This window comes from Phyllobates terribilis, unplaced genomic scaffold, assembly GCF_046119375.1.
Source record: "Phyllobates terribilis strain yellow unplaced genomic scaffold, ASM4611937v1 Scaffold_1__5_contigs__length_1240528914, whole genome shotgun sequence".
In the NCBI taxonomy this organism is placed as follows: Eukaryota; Metazoa; Chordata; class Amphibia; order Anura; family Dendrobatidae; genus Phyllobates; species Phyllobates terribilis.
The window spans coordinates 95,075,873-95,102,027 of NW_027362761.1; the positions used below are offsets into that span (position 1 = coordinate 95,075,873).

Sequence of the window (26,155 nt, forward strand, 5' to 3'; positions counted from 1 at the left end):
CAGTATTCTAGAAAGATGTATATGAGTCTTCAACCCTCTCTGCATAGCGTCAAAAATATATTTTATACGACGCGGTCTGGTCTGTACGTCTCTGGTCTTGATCCGATGCCTCCTCTCTGGTTGAAAACGCCATTGTTTGTGGATGACACCTCCTACATCATCTTCACAGTATCCCACAATCATTCTCCTGTGCAGGTGTACTTTGCTCTGCCCTGCCCAGCTTTACTTCCAGGTCATCGTCGGTCTTCAGCCTCTCCTGTCTCATGTACAGTACAGACCAAAAGTTTGGACACACCTTCTCATTTAAAGATTTTTCTGTATTTTCTTGACTATGAAAATTGTACATACACACTGAAGGCATTAAAACTATGAATTAACACATTTGGAATTACATAGTTAACAAAAAAGCGTGAAACAACTGAAATATGACTTATATTCTAGGTTCTTCAAAGTAGCCACCTTTTGCTTTGATGACTGCTTTGCACACTCTTGGCATTCTCTTGAGGAGCTTAAAGAGGTAGTCACCGGAAATGGTTTTCACTTCACAGGTGTGCCCTGTCAGGTTTAATAAGTGGGATTTCTTGCCTCATAAATGGGATTGGGACCATCAGTTGTGTGGCGCAGAAGTCTGGTGGAAACACAGCTGATAGTCCTACTTATTAGACTGTTAGAACATGTATTATGGCAAGAAAAAAGCAGCTAAGTAAAGAAAATCGAGTGGCCATCATTACTTTAAGAAATGAAGGTCAGTCAATGCGAAAAATTGGGAAAACTTTGAAAGTGTCCCCAAGTGCAGTTGCAAAAACCATCAAGCACTACAAAGAAACTGGCTCACATGAGGACCGCCCCAGGAAAGGAAGACCAAGAGTCACCTCTGCTTCTGAGGATAAGTTTATCCGAAACACCAGCCTCAGAAATCACAGGTTAACAGCAGCTCAGATTAGAGAACAGATCGATGCCACACAGAGTTCTACCAGCAGACACATCTCTTCAACAACTGTTAAGAGGAGACTTTGTGCAGCAGACCTTCATGGTAAAATAGCTGCGAGGAAACCATTGCTAAGGACAGGCAACAAGCAGAAGAGACTTGTTTGGGTTAAAGAACACAAGGAATGGACATTAGACCAGTGGAAATCTGTGCTTTGATCTGATGAGTCCAAATTTGAGATCTTTGGTTCCAACCACCGTGTCTTTGTGCGACGCAGAAAAGGTGAACGGATGGACTCTACATGCCTGGTTCCCACCGTGAAGCATGCAGGAGGAGGTGTGATGGTGCTTGCTGGTGACACTGTTGGGGATTTACTCAAAATTGAAGGCATACTGAATCAGCATGGCTACCACAGCATCTTGCAGTGGCATGCTATTCCATCCGGTTTGCGTGTAGTTGGACCATCATCTATTTTTCAACAGGACAATGACCCCAAACACTCCTCCAGGCTGTGTAAGGGCTATTTGACCAAGAAGGAGAGTGATGGGGTGCTACGCTGGATGACCTGGCCTCCACAGTCACCAGACCTGAACCCAATCGAGATGGTTTGGGGTGAGCTGGACCGCAGAGTGAAGGCAAAAAGGCCAACAAATGCTAAGCATCTCTGGGAACTCCTTCAAGATTGTTGGTAGACCATTTCTGGTGACTACCTCTTGAATCTCTTCAAGATAATGCCAAGAGTGTGCAAAGCAATCATCAAAGCAAAAAGTGGCTACTTTGAAGAACCTAGAATATAAGACATATTTTCAGTTGTTTCACACTTTTTTGTTAACGATATAATTCCACATGTGATAATTCATAGTTTTGATGCCTTCAGTGTGAATGTACAATTTTCAAAGTCATGAAAATACAGAAAAATCTTTAAATGAGAAGGTGTGTCCAAACTTTTGGTCTGTACTGTACATTACAGTATTTTGCTCTGCCCTGCTGAGGGAAGAGTGAACTACCGTTGCCCAGGAGCGAGATTTGGGGACGCTGCGTGTATGACATAGGATGCGTCATCCACATGAAACAGGGAAGGAGGACTGCGTTTGCGACCAGAGAAGAGGCGCTATAAACGCCCATCAAACTGGACCAGGCTAAATGAGGGCAATATAAAATATATTTTGGGACTATGCAGAGGGGATTGGAGACACATATACATCTTCCTACTGTAAAACAGGCGGTTAACGTGGAGGCAGTACTTTATATTATAAAAACCTGGTGACAGGTTCCTTTAAAAGAATTCCTATTTACAAGTGTTATTATATCAGATTTGACATTGATCATTTTTGGCTCAGGGGTGGCCAACCCACAAGATTGTTGGCAAGTTGCAAGCATGTGTTGGTCATGGTCCTTCTAATGCATTGATCTCTGATATTATTTATGCATTGAATTAATTATTTTTAATTCATAAAATAAGGTGATAATTCATGGGTAATTTTAAATATTGAAAGCAGTATTTAATAAAGAATTCCCTGTCTCTTCCAGAAATATGCTACAAAGGCAACGGCAGACATTACCAGGGGACTGTCAACATGACAGCGTCAGGAATCCCTTGTCAAAAATGGAGTCAACAGGTAATATATCTGACATTGCAATAATTATTACATTATACAGTCTAGGCAACTTAAAGAACTCATCAAGAAAAGGTCAGAAGTTGTGATATGAACATTTGTTGAATTTTTCCCTTGCTGCTCTCAGGAGAAATGTCAGGTTTCAAACGTGTTATCTTAATATGGGAAAAGAGCTAATAAAATAAATTCTTATTCAGCCGAGACCTTTGAAAAGTATTTAATATTCCGTTCAGGAACCTGTATTTTCCTCTGCCAAGCCAGAGCCAGATTTCCAAGTGCTTTATTTGGTTTTAAAATGAGAAACTTGAGATATAAGCAAAATCTCTTCAAGAGCTGTGAGAGGGAGAAATCTGCAAGTCCAGCTTTGGTTCCTTAAACACTTCATTAAGAAAATATCATAAATATAATACTTTAAGATGATAACTTTTGTTTTAGTTTACTTAAAGGGGTTTTCCAAGGTTAGGGTGCTTTCACACTGCGTTCAGTGGCTCCGTTGGGGCCTACATCCGAACACCCCGCAAAACTGTATTAGGGTGTATGTGCCGACAGGGCCATAGACTATAATGGTGCTGATAAGGCGACTGTGCACTCTGACGTGCATCATTTTTGGGTGTATACACCTACTGGGGGCAGATACTCAGACGTAGTGTCTGAACAGGTGCCTGAATGAAGTGTGAAAGCATCCTTAAAAAAATGTATGTGCTTTTATTTTAGAAGAACTATACTACATTTTCTAATTGGAGGTATTTGCTAATATTATTATACTACATCTACTACAGATGGGAATACCCCTTTAAAAATATTTTTAAAAATCCTAATATAAATAAACAAAAAATATCTATATATATAATTGTCTTATCCCGTCTGTCTGTCAGTCTGTCTGTCTGTCTGTCTGTCCAGGAAATCCCGCGTCGCTCATTGGTCCGGCAGCAGCCAATCAGCGCCGCGGGATTTCTGAAAAAAGATGGCGGCCGTTAGCGGCTCATCTGCAGGACGGAGCTGAGCGGCGATGCAGCCGGGAGATAAGCGCCGCGAGGCGCTCATCTCCCGGCCGGCAACAGCAGAAGGAACCCGACCGCCGGACCCATCTGCGGGACGGAGATGCAGCCGGGAGATGAGCGGCGCGAGGAGCTCATCTCCCGGCCGGTATCAGCGGAAGGACTGCCGGCGCCGCTGACCTCCATGCGGAAGGGAGGACCGGGGAGCGGCGCTGCGGGTCGGGATACTTCTGCTGCGAGCGCCCGCTATGTCCCGGGTTCTCGTAGCGTAAGTACTCGCACAGGCAGCGCTGCTCCCCGGTCCTCACCAAGGCGATTCGATGATTGGTCGCGGTCTTCGGACCCGACCAATCACTGATCTTAGCGCAAAACTTAAACACCGCTGTGCTGATTGGTCGCCGACGCTGCCCGCGACCAATCACGGATTTGGGCGCCACATTTAAATATCGGCCGCGAACAATCAGCACAGCGGTGTTTAAATGTGGAGCCAAGATCGGTGATTGGTCGCGGCCGATATTTAAATTTGGCGCCCAAATCGGTGATTGGTCGCGGGCAGCGTCCGCGACCAATCAGCACAGTAGTGTTTAACTTTGGCCGCAAGATCAGTGATTGGTCGCGGGCCAAGTCCGCGACCAATCAACGATTTGTGCGGCACATTTAAATAGCGGCCGCGACCAATTGGACCCGCAGCGCCGCTCCCCGGTCCTCCCTTCACGCCGCATGGATGTCAGCGGCGCTGCCTGTGCGGATACTTCCGCTGCGAGAACCCGGGACATGAGCGGGCGCTCGCAGCAGAAGTATCCCGACCCGCAGCGCCGCTCCCCGGTCCTCCCTTCACACCCTAGCCGCTGATGTCCCCACAGTATCTGCATGGTGTTACAAAGGTCCGGACATTTGTGTTAAAAATCGCTGATTGGTCGCGGGCGCTGCCCGCGACCAATCACCGATTTGGGCGCCAAATTTAAATATCGGCCGTGACCAATCACCGATCTTGGCTCCACATTTAAACACCGCTGTACTGATTGGTCGCGGACGCTATTTAAATGTTCCGCCCAAATCGGTGATTGGTCGCGCACAGCGTCGGCAACCAATCAGCACAGCGGTGTTTAACTTTAGCACCAAGATCACTGATTGGTCGCGTGCGGAGAGCGCGACCAATCAGCGAGTCGTATTGGTGAGGAGCGGGGAGCGGAATCGTATTAGTGAGGACCGGGGAGCGCCGCTGCCTGTGCGGATACTTCCACTCAGAGAAGCCGGGAGATGAGCGACTGCTCGCAGCAGAAGTATCCCGACCCGCAGCGCCGCTCCCCGGTCCTCCCTTCACACCCTGGCCGCTGATGTCCCCACAGTATCCGCATGGTGTTACAAAGATCCGGACATTTGTGTTAAAAATCGCTGATTGGTCGCTGGCGCTGCCTGCGACCAATCACCGATTTGGGCGCCAAATTTGAATATCGGCACTGTGCGAGGGACTTCAGTCACACTGTGCGAGGGACTTCTGTCACACTGTGCGAGGGACTTCTGTCAGGTTTACTGAACACGTTCTGCCAGTGACAGCGTGCTGAAGAGATACTTCTTTACGCTTCCTGTTTTATAATGGGTCGTAAGCGAAAATACGCCACGGAGGAAGACAGAAAAGCAGCAGAAGCAGCAAGAAAACGACAACGTCGAGAGCAACAGACACCACAACATACTGCCACCAGACAAGCCCAGGATGCGGAAGCTCTCAAAAAAACGTCAGGAACAGGAGATACCGCAACACACTGCCGCCAGACAAGCCCAGGATGCGGAATCTCACAAAAAATGCCGGGAACAGGAGACACCGCAACACACTGCCGCCAGACAAGCCCAGGATGCCGAATATCACCAAAAATGCCGGGAACAGGAGACACCGCAACACACTGCCGCCAGACAAGCCCAGGATGCGGAAACTCACCAAAAACGCTGGGAACAGGAGACACCGCAACACACTGCCACCAGAAAAGCCCAGGATGTGGAAGCTCAACAAAAACGCCGGGAACAGGAGACACCGCAACAAACTGCCGCAAGACAAGCCCAGGATGCGGAAGCTCAACAAAAACGCCGGGAACAGGAGACACCGCAACACACTGCCCCCAGACAAGCTCAGGATGCCGAATCTCACAAAAAATGCCGGGAACAGGAGACACCGCAACACACTGCCGCCAGACAAGCCCAGGATGCCGAATCTCAACAAAAACGCCGGGAACAGGAGACACCGCAACACACTGCCGCCAGACAAGCCTAGGATGCGGAATCGCACCAAAAACGCCGGAAACTGGAGACACCGCAACACACTGCCGCCAGACAAGCCCACGATGCAGAATCTCAACAAAAACGCTGGGAACAGGAGACACCGCAACACACTGCCGTCAGACAAGCCAAGGATGCAGAATATCGCAAGAAACAACGGGCGCAGGACACACCGCAACACACTGCCGCCAGACAAGCCCAGGATGCGGAATCTCACCAAAAACGCCGGGAACAGGAGACACCACAACACACTGCCAGCAGACAAGCCCAGGATGCGGAAGCTCACAGAAAATTTCGGAAGCAGGAGACAACACCACACACTGCCGCCAGACAAGCACAGGATGCGGAACCTCAACAAAAACGCCGGGAACAAGAGACACCACAAGACACTGTCGCCAGACAAGCCCAGGATGCGGAATCTCACAGACAACGTCGGAAACAGAAGACACCACAAGACACTGCCGCCAGACAAGCACAGGATGCGGAATCTCACAGACAATGTCGGGAACAGGAAACACCGCAACACACTGCGGCTAGACACGAACACGATGCAGAATCCCATAGACAATGTCGTCTGAATGAATCTCCAGAATCCAGGACAAACCGAGAACAACACGATCGACAAATTTATCAAAAAAGAATGCGCTACCAACTAAGGCAAACCCAGCAGAACATTCAACAACTTGCACGTTACGTAACAGACAATGAAACTATCATTATTCAACACTGCTGTGGGAAGATCAATGTAGTTTGTTCAAAATGCGAATCTATGAATTTTATCGAGGAAAAACCATCTGAAAATCAGTTTACTCAATGCTGTCAAAAAGGAAAAGTGATGCTACCAAGATGTCACTACTCAGATCTGTTTGAGCAGTTGATGAAAGGAACGCATGAACACAGTAGAAATTTTATGGAAAATATCAGAAGTATCAACAGTTCTCATGCATTTGCTTCATTTGGTGCCAACATTGCACCGCCCCCTGGATTCGGACCGTATTGTTTTAAAATTCATGGCCAGATCTACCACCGTACTGGAACACTTCACCCAGAACTAGGACAACCACCAACATTTGCACAATTATACATCTTTGAGGCTACAGAACAAAGGATGAACCGAAAAGAAAATGAAAAGTGTAATGCAGAACTGATGAACCTAATTGCCGTACATTTACAAACAATCAGCCCATTTGCTGCCGCATATCGCATGCTAAAAGACGTTGAAGCTGAGGAGGAGCAGAGAGCTATACAAAATGGGACGGAAATGCCTTCTATTATCTTGGCAATTAAACAAGAACGTCAACAAGATCCCCGATGTTACAACAAACTACGTGTAAGTGAGGTCGCAGTTGTTTTTCAAAACGATGATGGAGAGCCTCATTTTCAAAGAGATATATTAGTCCATCTTAAGCCAGACAAAAACAACCCTTTCGTTCCTAAAACACAACGGATTAGCATTTTGCACAGCAACCTTGATGCTCTTCTGTATCCGCTATTCTTTCCAAGCGGTGATCAAGGGTGGCATGAAAACCTACACCAGCAAGGAACTTCAAGAAGAATTACACAACTACAGTACTACAGTTTTCTTCTGTCTGTGCGAAAATACTTCAATCCTATTTTAAACGGTGGGAAACTGACACAACAGTACTTAGTAGACGCATACGTTAAAATTGAAGCAAATTGGCTCAATTTCATACGAAGAAATCAAAAACAACTTAAAGTTGAAGACTACTGTGTTCTTCAAGAACATTTGCAAAAACAATCCATTCAAAAAGGAATTCCAATTGGAAAAACAGTAATTCTCCTGTCGTCCTTTGAAGGTAGCCCCCGCAACATGCAACAGCGTTATCAAGATGCAATAGCAATAGTAACAAAGTATGGAAGACCTGACATTTTTTTAACAATGACCTGTAATCCTAAATGGCCGGAAATTACAGAAAATCTACAACCCTGGCAGCAAGTTGAACACAGGCCGGACTTAGTTGCACGCGTATTTCGAGTAAAACTCAGCCGCCTTTTTGAAGACATCAAAAAAGGCCTTTTTTGGAACAGTCGTAGTAATGGTACACGTCATAGAGTTTCAGAAACGAGGTCTCCCACATGCGCATGTACTAATTATTTTTGACGCGGATTCCAAGTTTCGCACGGAGGATGAAATTGACAACATAGTGTGGGCTGAAATTCCTAACCAAGAAAAGTATCCTGAACTGTATCATATTGTAATCTGTAATATGGTTCATGGCCCATGCGGTGTAGCAAATCCAAAAAGTCCATGCATGGAAAACGGAAAGTGTACAAAAGGGTTTCCAAAGCAGTTGAAACAGCACACTGTTAAAGATTTGGACGGCTACCCATCCTACCGGAGACAACTGATTGATAACATTGTACACAACAAAAAGATTATAAATAACTCATGGATAGTTCCATACAACCCGTACTTATTAAAACGCTACAACTGTCACATCAACGTTGAAATCTGCGCTTCAATAAAAAGTGTTAAATATCTTTTCAAGTACATCTACAAGGGGCATGACAAAGCTAACGTCGAAATCCAACAAAAAACAGTCAATCACGATGAATCATCACAGTTTGTTGACTCAAGATATGTCAGTGCTCCAGAAGCTGCTTGGAGAATATTTGCATTTCCAATGCATTCACAGTCCCATGCCATTATACGTTTAGCTATTCATTTACCAACAGCAGCTTTATTTCTTTGAAAATGCTCAAGTCGAAGATGTCTCCAAAAATTTAAGCACAACGTCAACATTAATTGAATGGTTTTTGCTGAACCAACGTGACGAAAACGCAAGGCAGTATTTGTATCGAGAGATTCCAGAGCATTACATTTGGAATAAAACTTGGAAGCCAAGACAACGAGGACTTAGCAGAATAATTGTACGCATGTATACTGTTAGTGTCAAAGATCAAGAAAGATATTGCCTTCGGCTGTTACTACTGCATGTCAAAGGAGCTAGAAGTTACGAAGATTTGAAAACAGTTAATGGAGTATTGCACGATACATTTAAAGCTGCAGCTTTGGCTTTAGGACTTCTATTGGATGATACTATGTGGACACTTACTTTAGAAGACGCAGTTACTCTACATATGCCTAAGAAACTTCGTGAATTGTTTGCCTACATTTGTGTCTTTGGACCGCCTACAAATCTGGCTCAACTTTGGACAAATTTCAAAGAACATATAATTGAAGATTACTGCTTACGTCTTCACAACAAAAGTGGAAATTGTCACAATTGCGAATCTTATGCCATGCAAGATGTCCAAAATATCCTACTACTGCATGGAAAAACGTTTTCAGACTTTAATTTGCCACAGCCTGCAAGTCAAGTTGCACAAATTCAAGAGTATGACGAAGCTTAAGAATTATTTTTGGCAACAGAGAAGAAAAACTTCTTAAATCAAGAACAACGGATTGCATATGACACTATTGTGAGCGCTGTAGAAAGCCAAGCTGATCCAACGCCAAAATGTTTCTTTATTGACGGTCCTGGAGGCAGCGGTAAAACATACCTATATGAAGTTTTAATGCATCACGTTAGAGGGTTAGGAAAAGTCGTATTGCCATCAGCTACAACAGGTATTGCAGCAAACCTTTTACAAGGAGGTCGCACTATGCATTCACTCTTTGGGATACCAGTTCCAGTCGATGAAATCTCCGTTTCCAGAATCAAACAAGACACATTTGCTGGAAAACAGTTGAACAGTGCAAATCTTTTGATACTTGATGAGTGCACCATGGCGCCCAAATATGCTTTGAGCTTAATTGACAGACTTCTGCGTGAAGTTATGACTACAAATATTGCTGAAAAAAATGAAATTCCTTTTGGAGGTAAAGTTTTTGTCCTTGGCGGAGATTTTAGGCAATGCCTTCCAGTTGTACCAAATGGAACAAGAACAAATATTATCGAGTCAACCTTAAAAATGTCAGACCTTTGGAAAGAGTTTAATAAACTACAACTAATTAACAACATGCGATCTTCTGACCCAGAGTACAGCAACTGGCTTCTTAAACTTGGTAATGGTGAACTGAGCAATGAATATAACCTTGGAGAAGACATTATTGAAATACCAGAAGACATGGTGTGCACTGACTGCATCGTAAGTGATGTTTTTGGACAACGCGTTGAAATAGATGTAAACGACCAAAGCAGTGTTGAGAGGGCCTCTTCCTATGCAATTCTCTGTCCCAAGAACGATGACGTAGCTCTGCTAAATTCCCGTGTGATGGATAGAATGCCTGGAGAGTATAAATTATACAAAAGTGATGATTCGGTGGATGTCGACAATGAAGATGAACGAGAGCATTATCCAGTTGAATTTTTAAATAGTGTTACGCCATCAGGAATGCCATTCCACAGACTACAACTTAAAGTTGGAGCAATCGTAATGTTGCTTCGGAATCTAAATACAAGAAATGGTCTATGTAATGGAACTCGCCTTATTGTTACTGGACTCCATTCCCACATAATTCAAGCAACAGTGATCACTGGATCTGCAAAAGGAGAGGAAGTGTTCATTCCACGCATTGATTTATGTCCTTCAGACACCGGTCTTCCATTTAGGCTTCGACGTCGACAGTTTCCAGTAAAACAAGCATTTGCCATGACAATAAACAAGTCACAAGGTCAAACTCTACAACGTGTTGGCATATATTTACCGGAGCCCGTTTTTGGACATGGACAACTCTATGTTGCATTTTCAAGAGTTAAAATGAGATCCAATGTCAAGGTGCAAGTTTTGGATACCCATTTACAAGGAAAGTTGCTTCCAGATAGTCCAAAAGTATTCACCAAAAATGTCGTGTACAAAAATATTTTAGGTTGATATTGTTAATAAATAAATTCTAGGGTCGTACTTCTTTTGTCCGATGATTTATTGTAAAATATTGTTACATATTCATGGAATGGTTTATATATTTTGATCATCTGTTTAATAATTTTGTTCCGTTGTATTAAATTCTATAACCAATAATAGTTAATAAAGTATTATTCTGTGTATTCATTGTATTATTGTTAAATCTTCATAGCGGCATCTGCAGCATGTGCTACTAAAGTGAATGCAGATTTGTGCCTCTCCACGCACTTAGTCCCGGCGTGGAAAGCAGCGAATCTACAGACAGCAGCTAATCACAGCAGTATCTGAGAGCGCGTGCTGTGCCTCACATCCTGCGAGGAGCTGCTGAAAACAGGACAGACAGCGCTAGAGCAGAGAAAGGAAACAAGGGGAGGATTAGGGTTTAGTTTTTGAACTGTGCTGTAGAGATGGGGGAATGAGTAGGTCATACAAAACCAGGATAAGGGGGCCATACAAGCTAAGATGAGGAAGGCGTACAATCCAAAATAAGTCAGCCATACAAACCAGGATTAGAGGAATGAGGCAGCCATACAAACCACATTGACAGACCGCGCTGTGGATGTTGGATGTGACACGATGACGGATAACCCCGGCCACAGCCCGTCATTCACTGTGGTGCGCGGAACAGCAGACCCCTGGCTGCAGCCGCAAATAGTTGTGATGTAAACTGAAGCAACATACGGCTGCAGGCGGGAGAATTACGTGCTGGCTCTGCGTCGTCAGCGATGTTGTCACAAGCAGGATTGACAACATGACGTAATGACAAAATTCATTAGGGGCACCGAGGGGATACATTGTGAAGTTAATTAAAAGTAGTGCACAACCCATTTAAACACTGCTTCGCTGCTTAGTGGTGCCCGGTCTGCCGCATGCATATTCTAGATTACCCGATGCATTAGAATCGGGCCACCATCTAGTTAAACCAATAAAAAGGGATATTTATGTAAAAAAAATGCACATATTTGGTATCGCCGCATTCGAAATGACCCAACCTATAAAACTGTCACACAATATAACCCTTCAGTGAACTCCGGAAATTTTTTTTATAAAACATGTGGCCAAAAACTTATGATATTACATCATACCGGCAAAAAAAAGTAAAATAAACACAGTAAAAAACATGCTTCCATACAGCTCCGTAAGCAGAGAAATAAAAAAGGTATAGCTTTCAAAATATAGTGATGCAAAACAATTCTTTTTTTCTATAAAATAGTTTTTATTGGGTAATAGTGCCAAAACATAAAAAAATATATAAATGTGGTATCTCTGTAATCATACTGACCTAAGGAATAAAGCTGTCTTATTACTTTAACGATATGGTGAACGGCATAAAAAAACACCGAAAAAAAATATTCCTGAATTGCAGGTTTTTGTTCATTTTGCCTCCCAAAAATCAGAATAGAACGCAATCAAAAATGTTATGTGCCTGAAAATTGTACCAATAAAAACGACAACTCGTCCCGCAAAAAATAAGCCCTTACATGCATCAGTCAACAGAAATATAGAAAAGTTTTAGCTTGCAAAATATGACTTTGCAAAAACATTTTTTTACAAAAAAAATCGTTTACTATGTGATAGCAGCCAAACATAAAAACCAATATAAATCTGGAAGCGCTATAATCGCACCGACCCGAAGAATAAAGTTGTCTAATCATTTATACCAGGAATGGCGGAAAAAAATAAATAAATAAATAAAAGCAATTCTTGACATCGTTAAGAAGGCTCGTCTCACATTTATCCCCCGCTTTACGCTGAGGGCTTACATAAGGGTTCCCATGTAAATCTCTGAAATACGCGATTCAGACGGAATCCCCCTCAGAAGATTCCCTATAATGAGGCAGATCAAGACACTGTGGACACCTGCATACAAGCACGGTCGACCTCAATTTTGTGCACCTCTGAAAAGAAGGACTCCGCTGAACAGAGGCCCGACTAAGATTACTATGCCTTTAAACAATTCTGGACTGCCCATATGATGTTGTCATGTGTTTGGAAGCTTCTCATAGGTTTTTTGGCAACATCTGAGTTAATTAGAGACACACCTGGGGATGTATTTTAATGCACACCTGAAACACACTGATTCTTTGTGTAGCATCATGGGAAAGTGTAAAGAAATCAACCAAGATATCAGGAAGAGAATTGTGGACTTGCACAAGTCTGGCTCATCTTTAGGTACAATTTCAAGATAACTGAAGGTGCCTTGTTCATCTGTGCAAATAATTATACGCAAGTACAAACAAGATGGGAATGTCCAGCCATCATACCACTCAGGAAATAGACGGCTTCTGTGTCCCAGAGATGAAAGTGCTTTGGTCCAAAATGTGCATATCAACCCAAGGACAAAAGCAAAAGACCTTGTGAAGATAATGGTGGAAGCTGAAAAGATTGTGTCAATATCCACATGGGCTGGAAGGCCACTCTGCCAGGAAAAAGCCATTACTCCAAAAGAAACATAAAAAGCCAGATTAATGTTTGCACACAGGAACCAAGACCTTAATTTTTGGAGACATATCCTGTGGTCTGATGAAACTAAAATTGAACTTTTTGGGCAGAATGACCATCATTACGTTTGGGGGAAAAAGGGAGAAGATTGGAAGCCTAAGAACACCATCCCAACTGTAAAACACAGGGGTGGCAGCATCATGTTGTTGGGTTGTTTTGCTGCAGGAGGGACTGGTGAACTTCACAAAATAGATAGCAACATGAGAAAAGAAGATTATGTGGTAATACTGAAGCAACATCTCAAGACATCAGCCAGGAAGTTAAAGCTTGGGGGGAAATGGGTCTTCCAAAAGGACAATGACTGTAAGTATACTGCTAAAATGGTAACAAAGTGGCTTAAGGATAACAAAGTCAATGTTTTGGATTGGCCATCACAATGTACTGATCTCAATTCTACTGAAAATTTATGGGCAAAGCTGAAAAAGCAGGTGCGAGCAAGGCGAACAAACCTGGATCAGTTACACCAGTTTTGTCAGGAGGAATGGGCCCAAATTCCGACCAACTATTGTGAGAAGCTTGTGGAAGGATATCCCAAACGTTTGACCCAAGTCATTCAGTTTAACCCCTTTACCTCCCAGAGTGGTTTGCACGTTAATGACCAGGCCAATTTTTACAATTCTGACCACTGTCACTTTATGAGGTAATTACTCTGTAACGCTTCAACGGATGCCACTAATTCTGAGAATGTTTATTCATGACATATTGCACTTCATGATAGTGGTAACATTTCTTCGATACCACTTGCGTTTATTTGTGAAAAAATCGGAAATTTGGCGAAAATGTAGAAAATTTCACAATTTTCAAAATTTGAATTTTTATGCCCTTAAATCAGAGAGATATGTAATACAAAATAGTTAATAAATAACATTTCCCACATGTCTACTTTAGATCAGCACAATTTTGGACCCAAAATTTTTTTATATTAGTGAGCTATAAGGGTTAAAAGTTGATCAGTGATTTCTCATTTTTCCAACAAAATTTACAAAACAATCTTTTTAGGGACCACATCACATTTGAAGTGACTTTGAGGGGCCTTTATGACAGAAAATACCCAAAGGTGACACCATTCTAAAAACTGCACCCCTCAAGGTGCTCAAAACCACAATCAAGAAGTTTATTAACCCTTCAAGTGCTTCACAGAAATTTTTGAAATGTGGAAGAAAAAAATTAACATTTAACTTTTTTTGCAAAAATGTTAATTTAGACCCAAATTTTTTATTTTTGCAGGGGTAACTGGAAAAAATGGACCACAAAATTTGTTGTGCAATTTCCCCTGAGCACGCAGATACCCAATATGTGGGGAAAAATCACTGTTTGGGCGCACGGCAGGGTTCGGAAGGGAAAGAGCGCCATTTGACTTTTTGAATCTAAAATTTGCTTGAATAATTAGCGGATGCCATGTTGCATTTGGAGAGCCCCTGATGTGCCTAAACAGAAGAAACCCCACACAAATGACACCATTTTGGAAACTCGACCCCTCAGGGAACTTATCTAGATGTGTGGTGAGCACCTTTAACCCCCAAGTGCGTCACAGAAGTTTACAACATTGAGCCATAAAAATACAATTTTCACATTTTTCCCACAAAAATGTTTTTCAGCCCCCAATTTTGCATTTTCATAAGGGTAACAGGAGAAATTGCAGCATATCATTTCTTGGGCAATTTCTCCTAAGTAAGCCGATACTCCATATGTGGGAGAAAACAACTGTTTGGGCGCACAGCAGGGTTTGGATAGGAAGGAGTGCCATTTGACTTTTTGATTGTAAAATTTGCTTGAATAATTAGCGGACGCCATGTTGCGTTTGGGGAGCCCCTGATGTGCCTAAACAGTGGAAACCCCACACAAGTGACACCATTTTGGAAACTAGACGCCTCAGGGAACTTATGTAGATGTGTGTTGAGCACCCTGAACCCCCAAGTGCTTCACAGAAGTTTATAACATGGAGCCGTGAAAATAAAAAAAATCAAACTTTTTCCACAAAAATTATATTTTAACCCCAAATTTTTAATTTTCACAAGGGTAAGAGGAGAAAATGGACCCCATAAACTCTTGTACAATTTCTCCTGAGTACGCCGATACCCCATATGTGGGGAAAATACAGTGTTTGTGCGCACGGCAGGGTTCAGAAGGGAAAGAGCACTGTGTGACTTTTTGAATGCAAAATTGGCTGGAATTGAGAGCGGACGCCATGTCGCGTTTGCATAGTCCCTGATGTGCCTAAATAGTGGAAACCCCCCACAAGTGACCCCATTTTGGAAACTACAACCCTCAAGGATTTTATCAAGGGGTATAGTAAACATTTTGAACCCAGATTTACGACACAGAAATTGATAACATTAGGTACCCAGGTATGCACCATGTATCGCGGCTGCTCAAGTGACATGCTCGAGTCCCCGCCCCGCATGTTTCACGGTTATTAGACACCCAAAAAAAAATATGCGGGGATCGCTCGTGCATGGCAGGCAATCCCCGTTTTTGCCGCAAAGCATATGGGGTGGAGACTCGAGCATGTCACTCGAGCAGTGCATACCCAAGCACCCAATGCAATCTCAAGTAGAGATCACTTGCGCTCAACACTAGTCGCCATATCAACATCATTTTTTTTTTTTACTTTTGAAAAAATCCCAACTCTAGCACAACCCTAACCCTAACACAACCCTATCTCTAGCACAACCCTAACCCTAGCACAACCCTAACCCTAGCACAACACTAACCCTAACCCTAGCACAACCCTAACCCTAATCCTAGCACAACCCTAACCCTAGCACAACCCTAACCCTAGCACAACCCTAACCCTAACCCTAGCACAACTCTAACCCTAGCACAATCCTAACCCTGACCCTAGCACAACCCTAACCCTAGCACAAACCTAACCCTAACCATAGCACAACCCTAACCCTAGCACAACTCTAACCCTAGCACAACCCTATCCCTAGAGTTTATTTTTTACGCCGTTCCTCGTGTGGCATAAGTGATTAGACGACTTTATTCTTCGGGTCTGTGCGATTACAGCGATACCAGATTAATATCGAGTTTTTATGATTGACAGCTGTCACAGACTAAAAGATGCATTTTTTTGAAAAGACTAATTTTTGCATCGCCATATTTTGAGAGCTATAATTTTTCAAGATTTCGGCCGACAGAGTCATGTGACGGCTTGTTCTTTGTGGAACAAGTTGACGTTTTTATTGGTACCATTTTCAGGCACGTGACATTTTTTTATTGCTTTCTATTCCGATTTTTGGGAGGCAGAATAAGCAAAAACCAACAATTCAGGAATTGTTTTTTTTTTATGCCGTTCCGCGTGTGGTGAAATTGATAATGCAGCATTATTCTTCGGGTCAGTGCTTTTACAGTGGTACCACATTTATATACTTTTTTTATGTTTTGGCGCTTTAACACAATAAAAAGTAGAATTGTTTTTGCATCGCTTTATTCAGAGAGCTGTAACTTTTTTATTTTTTTTAGCTGTATGGCGGGTTATTTTTTGCGGGACAAGATGACATCTTCAGCGGTAACATTTTTATTTACATTCGTTTTTTTATCGCGCTTTATTCCATTTTTTTTTGGCAGTATGATGATAAAGCATTGTTTTTTGCTTTGTTTGTTTTTTTGTTTTTTTTACCGTGTTCACTAAAGGGGTTAACTAGTGGGACAGTTTCATAGGTCAGGTCGTTCTGGACGCGGCGATATGAAATATGTGTACTTTTATTTTTTATTTATTTTTTTCATAATAACATTTATTGATGGGCACATTATATTTTGATTTTTGGAGGATTATTTTTTGGGGGGATACATTTCTTTTTTTTCACTTTCTGATTCTTTTTTTACTTTTACACTATGTCCCACTATGGGACTTTCACTTCTAACTTTAAGATCGCCTGTATAGCACAGGAATGCAGAACCATCCCTGTGCTATACAAGCTGTCACAGCTGCACAGAGAGAATTTACTATGGTTATGCACTGCTCATGACCAAAGTAACTTCCTGCCTCTTGGTGACCCGGGTGTTGTCATGACGACATCGGGTCATCATGACAACACCCGGGATCTGACTCAGACGCCGCGGGACGCCGGGGGAGGAGGTGAGTATCACGCTTACCTCTGCAATGCTGCGATCGACTTAGATCGCAGCATTGCGGGGGTTAGTGTGCCGATAGCGATTGTTACAGCTGATACCCAGTGCTTGTGTGCGGGCGCGCGCCATCGCCGCTCGTGTAATAGTACGTTGTTAGGAGGGCGGTTGCAAACAACTTTAATATGATGGAACGCAACCGACCCCGGGGTCCGCGATGCAGCCTGGTGACTGCTGCCGAACACTTTCCGGGTGAAAAGGAAAGCAACCAACTTAAATGATAAACCCTTCCGTGTTTCTGCACACTGGAACGGGTATAGCAATTTGCTCTATCTCCGTTAGCAGCACGAGAGATAGGCGGTGAAAAACTATCTGTAGTCCTGTTACAGCACAGGGACTACACTGGCGGCGCTAGGATGCGTGTGTGACTACGCCGACGGGTACACGTGCCTCCAGCCGGCGTGCTACCGTACTGAAGGGTACTGCTCCACGTGGCAGACAGGCGATAGCCGTGGATAGGGCGTCTGCAGGCTGCTCGGGGTGCCCACCGACGCGCCATTGGTGACGCCACCCGTGGACCAATCAGGCGGTGCCAGGTCACCGGGTCAGGTGGATGCCAAACCACCAATCACGATCCACCAGGTCACGGGCATGCTCAGTGCGGCGAATCCTGGACTTAGACTCCAAAAGCCCTGTCTCCCTCCTCAACCTATGCTTAACATTGCTAGGCACAAATACCCAGGAGACAATCTGTACATCTCGTGGACCAGCTAGGCGTTGGGGCTGATGATGATACTGAGCAACATCAGCCCTGGCTGGATCAAAATAGGAGACCACAGAAGGTTCTGGACCCATTTCGAATCCAGCAACAGACCAACACCTAACATCATCTCCCTCCACTTGACCCTCATTATCCTTCACGAGCAGGGGGTCATGAATGTGGTCCACCGATTCACAGGGAAGATCCTCAGATCCATGACCCCTCCGGTGTACAGGGTACCCTTTTTTCCCACGAATCATTTTAGACCCCATAATAGCCTGCAGCTCGAGATTATCATCCCTGGTGTCAGTAGCAGGTTGGGGTTCAGCGAGTTTTGACAGGTGAACGGGTCTAAGAAGTGACACATGGAAAGTGTCGTGACTCCCCAGGTGTCGTGGTAACTGTAAGCGATACATTACAGGGTTTACCTGGGCCAAAATTTTGAATGGACCAATACAGCGAGGAGAAAACTTAGCAGATCTCCCGCATAATCTAGTACTGCGGGCCAAGAGCCACACTCTGTCGCCCGGGTAGAATACGGGAGCAAGACGACGAAGAATGTCAGCCGACTCTCTATCTGTGGAGTCCCCAACGGGTAATGGGTGGACAAAGCCTGCCGGACTTTGACGGAAAGATTTATCTCTCGCACAGAAGGCACACGCAAGAACATACTCCTTAACGTCCTGGCGCCACCGGGGCCACCAATAGGCATGAGCCTAGGAGAGCACCTCATTTTGTAAATTAGTGGAAACAAACGTCCTCCCCGACGGAACCAGGCTAGAGGGCACTGGAGCCACCCTCTCTACCTGAGAGTACTTTTTGACATAGTCGGACAAGACCCGGGTCTTGGGGACAGACAAAGAATCTGTACCGGAAGCCACGATGGTAGAGGGATCAGAAACTACCCTCCGGGTGACAGTAACCATACATTGAGACACACAATTCTCACTCCAGGAAGAAATTGCCCCCGTATTCCAGTCAATGTGTGGAGTATGACAATGCAACCAGGGGAGACCCAATAACACCTCATCTAATCCACTGGGAATAATAAGAAAGGAGATGACCTCCCGGTGGCCCTGAGGAAATGACATGGAGAGGGGAATCGACTGGTGGGTGATTTGCGTGTCCAGGAGTGAACCATTGACTACTCTAATGTTCATGGGTCTTGGCAGTAACTCCATAGGGATGGCGTGCCTCTGGGCAAACGTAGATGACAAAAAATTGCCATCAGCACCAGAGTCCACCCATGCCTTGGCAGTAACTGCAGATGTACCAAAGGACAATGTCACCTCATACCATAATCTGGAGGAAGAAGCCCCCGAATCTAACACACCTCCTTCTACGGTGGTAAGACCTACTCGTTTTTCCGACTGCTTGGAACCCTTATTAACGGGGTACTCCAAGAGATGTGCAGGTCGGGAACAAGAGGGACTAGACTCCGTCCGGGATATATCCATAGCCTCAGGCTCCGGGTCAGGAGTTGCGGGTTTGGAAACGGGTCTGGAGAAGGACGGTGCCAACCGACACTGGGGTCTGGGGACCTCCAGTTCTAATTTGTGTTCTGCATGATGCAAATCAATTCGGTTAGCAAGAGAGATTAACTCCTCCAAGGAGGTTGGAATCTCTCTGGTGGATAGAGCATTTTTTATATGCCCAGCCAGACCCTTCCAGAACACCGGGATAAGCGACCGCTCAGACCAATCCAGTTCAGCCGCTAGGGTTCTAAACTGGATGGCATAGTGGCTGGCAGTGGCCGAACCCTGGATCAACGCAAGAAGCTTAAGAGCCGTATCATGCGTGACCTGAGGACCTAGGAATACACTTTTTAGGGTCTTAAGGAAAAGACCCGCATTTGCTACAACCGGATCATTCCGCTCCCATAGAGGAGTAGCCCACTCCAGAGCCCTGTGGGAGAGTAATGAGATGACATAACCCACTTTGGCTCTTTCGGAGGGGAACCGTGCCTCCATCATCTCCAACTGAATGGAGCATAAATTAATAAAACTCCTGCAGGATTTACTGTCACCAGAAATTTTTTCCAGGAGAGCAAAACGGGGTAATGGGGCAGTTGCAGCTGTCGCAGCATTTATCGCAGCCAAGTTAACCAGATTGGCTGCTAGCGAAGTCGCCTGGGTAGCTACTGCAGTGATATCAGCGGCCGGAGCTTGTTCCAGAGACCTAAGTCTGGTCTCCAGTTGCTGTATGTAATGCTGCAGTTGCTGTATGTAATGCTGCAGTTGCTGGTTGTCGGCCGTGTTCGGCAAGACCCTGGCGCTCTGATACTGTTAGGAGGGCGGTTGCAAACAACTTTAATATAATGGAACGCAACCGACCCTGGGGTCCGCAATGCAGCCTGGTGACTGCTGCCGAACACTTTCCGGGTGAAAAGGAAAGCAACCAACTTAAATGATAAACCCTTCCTCGTTTCTGCACATTGGAATGGGTATAGCAATTCGCTCTATCTCCATTAGTTTTTCACCGCCTAGCTCTCGTGCTGCTATCTGTAGTCCTGTTACAGCACAGGGACTACACTGGCGGCGCTAGGATGCGTGTGTGACTACGCCGACGGGTACACGTGCCTCCAGCTGGCGTGCAACCGGACTGAAGGGTACTACTCCACGTGGCAGACAGGCGATAGCCGTGGATAGGGCATCTGCTGGCTGCTCGGGGTGTTAGACGACCCCTTTGGCAGAGCCAGACTGCTAGACGAAGCTACCTGCCTATTTCCACTAGCCTGCCTACTTTCACTAAACCTGCCTAAGGAAACTACATGGAACACAGTCGTCCACACAACAGCATCACTTGCTCAAAGATCAGAGCGCGCCGCCATGTTTGTGGACGGGCCTTTTAAAGACTAAGCCCTGCCCACCGACGCGCCATTGGTGACGCCACCCGTGGACCAATCAGGCGGTGCCAGGTCACTGGGTCAGGTGGGTGCCAAACCACCAATCACGATCCGCCAGGTCACGGGCTTGCTCAGTGCGGCGAATCCTGGACTTAAACTCCAAAAGCCCTGTCTCCCTCCGCAACCTATGCTTAACATTGCTAGGCACAAGTACCTGGGAGACAATCTGTACATCTCGTCGACCAGCTAGGCGTTGGGGTTGACAGTGATGCTGAGCAGCATCAGCCCTGCCTGGATCAAAATGGGTGACCACAGAAGGTTCTGGACCTGTTTCAAATCAAGCAACTGACCGATGCCTAACACGTATCTGGTCCATAAGGCCTAGTGTGCAGCTATGTACTATTACTGACGAGGTCATAAAGGGATTAAGTGTAATGGTACCAAATACTAATGAAATGTATGTGTACTTTTGACTTTGCAGTAAGTAATAAAAATGCCTTAAAACATTCTCTCTCTTTCATTATTCTGGCATTTGGCAAATATAAAAAATTATGGTAATTTTAATTGACCTAAAACGGGAAAGGTTTATTCTGATTTCATGTCAGCTATTGAGAAAAGCATGCATATGTGTCTTTTTGTATAGTGTACGTAAATTTCTGGTTTCAACTGTATGTGTTATACATACCCCTGGCCATTCAGCTCCGCTCCGCTTCGCTCCATACTCTTGTATGGAGCGAAGCCACACCCCGTCTAGTGGCGTGGACGGCCAGTGGGTGCATCCGACTAGAAAGTGTTGCCTCGCTCAATACAAGTGTATGGGGAGCGAGCCGCGCCCATGAGCCGGGGGTATGTATAGTACATACATACCCTCCGTTACCGGGTCTCATAACAGCGAATCCCCGCAGCGCACAGTACCTGCGCTGGGGAGATTCATAAGTCTGCAGTCACACAGAGTAACTGCAGCCTTATCACTTTTGACCGGACAACCCCTTTAATTTTTGAGTGCATGTCTCCCGAAGCACGAGCTGGGAATTATGTACAGGTACTACAATGTACTGGGCACTACACTGGCACATTTGCAGTTTTCACTCGCCAATATCCACTGCTGCTTGTTTCTGGAAAACAGAAATGGAGTCAAAATCGTCACTACACCTGTAAAAAATGGAGACACTTGAGAGGGGATCCTGCTCTTCTGGCACTTAAGCGTTCTGTATATGGATTCCGCAAACTATTCTACGAAAATTTGTTTTTAACAAGTTAAATAGCGCTCCTTCCCTCCCTCGCTGTGTAGCTAAGCAGTACTGTACAACACATATGGGGTAATGCCAGGTTCAGCAGAAATTGTGTGATACATTTTGGTGCCATTTTTACCCATTTCCTTGTATGAAAATGGAAAATTTGGGACTACAACAAAATTTTTGGTGGTAAAAATGTAATAATTTTTTCTTCACTGCCCAATGGTATATCATTCTGTGACGCACTCATAGTGTCAATATGTTCACTGAACTATTAGATGAATTCATTGAGAAGTGTAGTTAGTAAAATGGGGTCTCTTATGGGGGGGTTCTGCTGTTCTGGCACCTCAGGGGCTCTTGCAATGGGTCATAGCACCGACAAACCATACCAGCAAAATCTGTCCTTCCCTTCTGAGCTTTCCACTGGGTCTGAAAAGTAGTTCACGATTACATGCAGGATATTGATGCACTCAGGAGAAATTGCACAAACTATGAGGTCCATTTTTTCCTATTAGACCTTAGAAAAATTCAAAAAATTGGTGCTAAAACAACATTTTAATGGTAAAAATGTAACTATTCTTTCTTCTCCACCCAATGGTATAAAATTTTATAAGGCGCATGTGGTGTCAACATGCTCACTGCACCCTTTAATGAACTAATTGAGGGGGGTGTAGTTTGTAAAATGGGATCACTTTTGGAGAGCTTCTGCTGTTCTTGCACCTCAGAGGCTCTGCCAATGTGGCATGGCACCCTCAAACCATTCCAGCAAAATCTGAACCCCAATATGGCGCTTCTTCCCTTCTGAGTTGTGCCTTAAAAGTAGTTTTTGACCACATATGGGGTATTTTCATACTCAGGAGAAAAAAAGTAAAAAAATTGTGCCTTACATTTGATCTTATTATTCCTTTTGAAAATTTAAAACTTGGGCCAAAGCAATATTTTAGTGGAAAAAATGGTAATTTTCCATTTACTGAGCTTAATGTTATACAATTCTGTTAAAAATGGTAACCTAAAGGTTAAAAATGCTCACTACACCCCTAGATTAATTTCTCAAGAGGTGTAGTTTCCAAAATGGGGTCATTTGTGGGGGTTTCTGCTATTCTGGCATGTTAGGGGCTTGTGAAATGTGACATGGCATCCACAATCTATTCCAGCAAAAATTGAGCTCCAGAATTCAGTTGGCGCTCCTTCCCTTCCGAGCTCTGCCTTTTGCTCAAACAGTGGCTTTCCGCCACATATGGTGCATTGGTGTACTTCGGAGAAATTGCACAATAAATTGTACGGTCCATTTTCTCCTGTTACCTTTGTGAAAATGAAAAATTTGTGGCAAAATCAACATTTTCATGAGAAAATGTATTTTTTCATTTTCACAGCTCAAATTTATAAAATTCTGTGAAGCACTTTTGGGTTCAAAGTGCCCACCATACCTCTAAAAAGGTTCCTTAAGGGTTGTAGTTTCCAAAATGAGGTCACTTGTGGGGGTTTCCACTGTTTAGGCGCATCAGGGGCTCTGCAAATGCGACATGGCGTCCGCTATTGATTCCAGCCAATTTTGTGCTCCAAAAGTCAAATGGGGCTCCTTCCATTCTCTGCCCTGCCGTGCTCCCAAACAGCAGTTTTCTACCACATATGAGGTATCAGCATACTCAGTAGAAATTGCACAAATTGTATGGTCCATTTTCTCCTGTTACCCTTGTGAAAATGCAAAATTTGAGGCTAAAGCAACATTTTTGTGGGAAAAAGTAACATTTTTATTTTTTCCTTCCGCATTGCTTTAATTCCTGTGAAGCACCTGAAGGGTTTTATAAACTTACTGAATGTGGTTTTGAGCACTGTGGGGGTGTGGCTTTTAGAATGGTGTCACTTTTGGGTATTTTCTGTCATATAGGCCCCTCAAAGTAACTTCAAATGTGATGTGGTCCCTAAAAAATTTGGTTTTGTTAATTTAGTTGGAAAATTGAGAAATTGTTCACATGTAGGGATGAGCGGACCCGTGGAAGTTTGGGTACCAGAACTATACCTGAACTTGAACCAGAACCCGAACCCCATTGAAAACAAAGGGGATTCAAACTTTTGAGCTGGAAAAGTTTCTCTCCTCCCATCTCTATCCTTATCTCTCTCTCTCTGTCCTTCCCCCAGAACTCCAAACCTTGCAACGGACTTCAGGGAGAAATCCGTGTTTGGCGTTTAGCACCGGACACTAACTGTCCAGTATGAACCCCAAACTTTTAAGTTCAGCTTGGCTCATCTCTATTCACATGAAGTACAATGTGTCATGAAAAAAACAATCTCAGAATCACTGAGATCTGTTGAAGCGTTCCAGAGTTATTACCATATAAACTGACACTGGTCAGAATTGTAAAATTTTGCGTGGTGAGGAAGGTGAAAACAGGCTCAATGGTGAGGGGGTTAAGATTGTTCCTAATCACAGTCCATGAATGGTAGTTTGGCAGGCCCTGAGCTCTGGTTTGTATACGTACTTATGACATAAATTGGGAAAATTTAATAAAACTCTTCCTTTACAGCGTTACACAATATTTTGGTAATAAATGTATATATCATATGAGCAGGGTGGGCACAGACAATAGAGGGTCTGTATGCAAGACGTATACAAAGACCCCTTCTTATCCCATTGCTCATCATAAAGCCCCTAATTATTTCTCTCCAATTATCCACCAGTAATTGTGAACTCATTACATGAGTGATATCTATTGTAAATTCTACAATAGCTCAGAAACCGGCAAATCCTTGCAGTGCACAGTGCGTGACCTGGGTGGATTGAAAAGTTTTCATTTTAGACCAAACAGTATAGTCATCCATACAGTATTATGGACACTACATAGTCCTCCATACAGTATTATGGGCACCACATAGTCCTCCATACAATATAATGTGCCCCTTATTTTCCTTCATACAGAATAATGAGCCCCATATAATGCTCTATACAGAATAATGGGCCCCATATAATGCTCCATACAAAATAATGGGCCCCATATATAGCTCCATACAGTATAGGCCCCATCTATTGTTTCATACAGTATGGGCCCCATATATTGCTGTATACAAAATGGGCCACATATAATGCTCCCCCAACTCACGGGCTCCATAGCGTGCGAGTGTCCCCTAGGGCGAGTGGGCCCCCCACTTGCACAAGGCCCAGACACTTGCCGGGGTGTGCCGGCCCTGACAGTGGGCCCCCTAACCAATTGGGCAGCTATACAGGTTGCACCAATGGTATGTCTCCCTCTACATATGAGTTTTTCCAGAAGCTTGAAGAGTTCAGACACTTATATTGTTCATGGAAATGTTTATTTTTTTTCAGCTACCTCACCTACACAGAAAGATGCCTAATGTTTTCCAAGAGCTGTCTAATGCAGAAAATTATTGTAGGAACCCTGGAGGAGAATATGAGCGTCCATGGTGTTACACAACAGATCCTAATGTTAGATGGGAATATTGCAACATTCCACTGTGCAGGGCAGGTAACGCAAAGCCTTTCACTGTCTGATATGAATAGCATTGTGAAGTGTGATATGACATCGATAATTTTATTCCAGTTCACTATATTAAATTTAATTGTTTGACAAGAATTTTTTTTTATATTTATTGCATTGAAGAGTCACATTTATGACAGCAAATTGTAGATTGGAGGTCAGATTACAATATCAGTCCACAAGGACTTTTCGGCTCTTTAAATAAATATTGTTTCTTTTTTTTTGTTCCCTTCTTGAGTATTTTTGCCCCATGTGAAGGTGAAACATACCAGATAGGAGAACAGTATGTTAAAAGGGCTACAGTTGTTTTTGTTCTTGGGCATTATAGATGTTTAATATTATTTATTACATTATAGAAGTTGTACAAATGATATTTAAAAATTAAATAGTGGATAAAACTTGCAAGTGGTTTAGTTTGGTATATAGACCTTACTGGGTTCAAGGGATTGTTTCAAATTTCTAATTCCATACATGTGAGGGTTGGTCTAGTGTGACTATTGCTGTAGGCAGCATCAGACTCAGTTTCCTGGGCCCATGAGAGAAAATTACTCTGATGGCTCTTC

General features: G+C 43.9%; 1 protein-coding gene across 1 annotated transcript in view; it reads left to right on the top strand.

Annotated features, from left to right (window-relative positions):
- Positions 1-26,155, top strand: part of MUSK (muscle associated receptor tyrosine kinase) — a 479,574-nt gene that overhangs the window by 403,765 nt on the left and 49,654 nt on the right. Inside the window, exons 12-13 of the mRNA XM_073664750.1 lie at positions 2,459-2,547; positions 25,421-25,580. Coding sequence (XP_073520851.1) covers positions 2,459-2,547; positions 25,421-25,580 — 249 coding nt within the window. The remainder of the gene's footprint in view (positions 1-2,458; positions 2,548-25,420; positions 25,581-26,155) is intronic.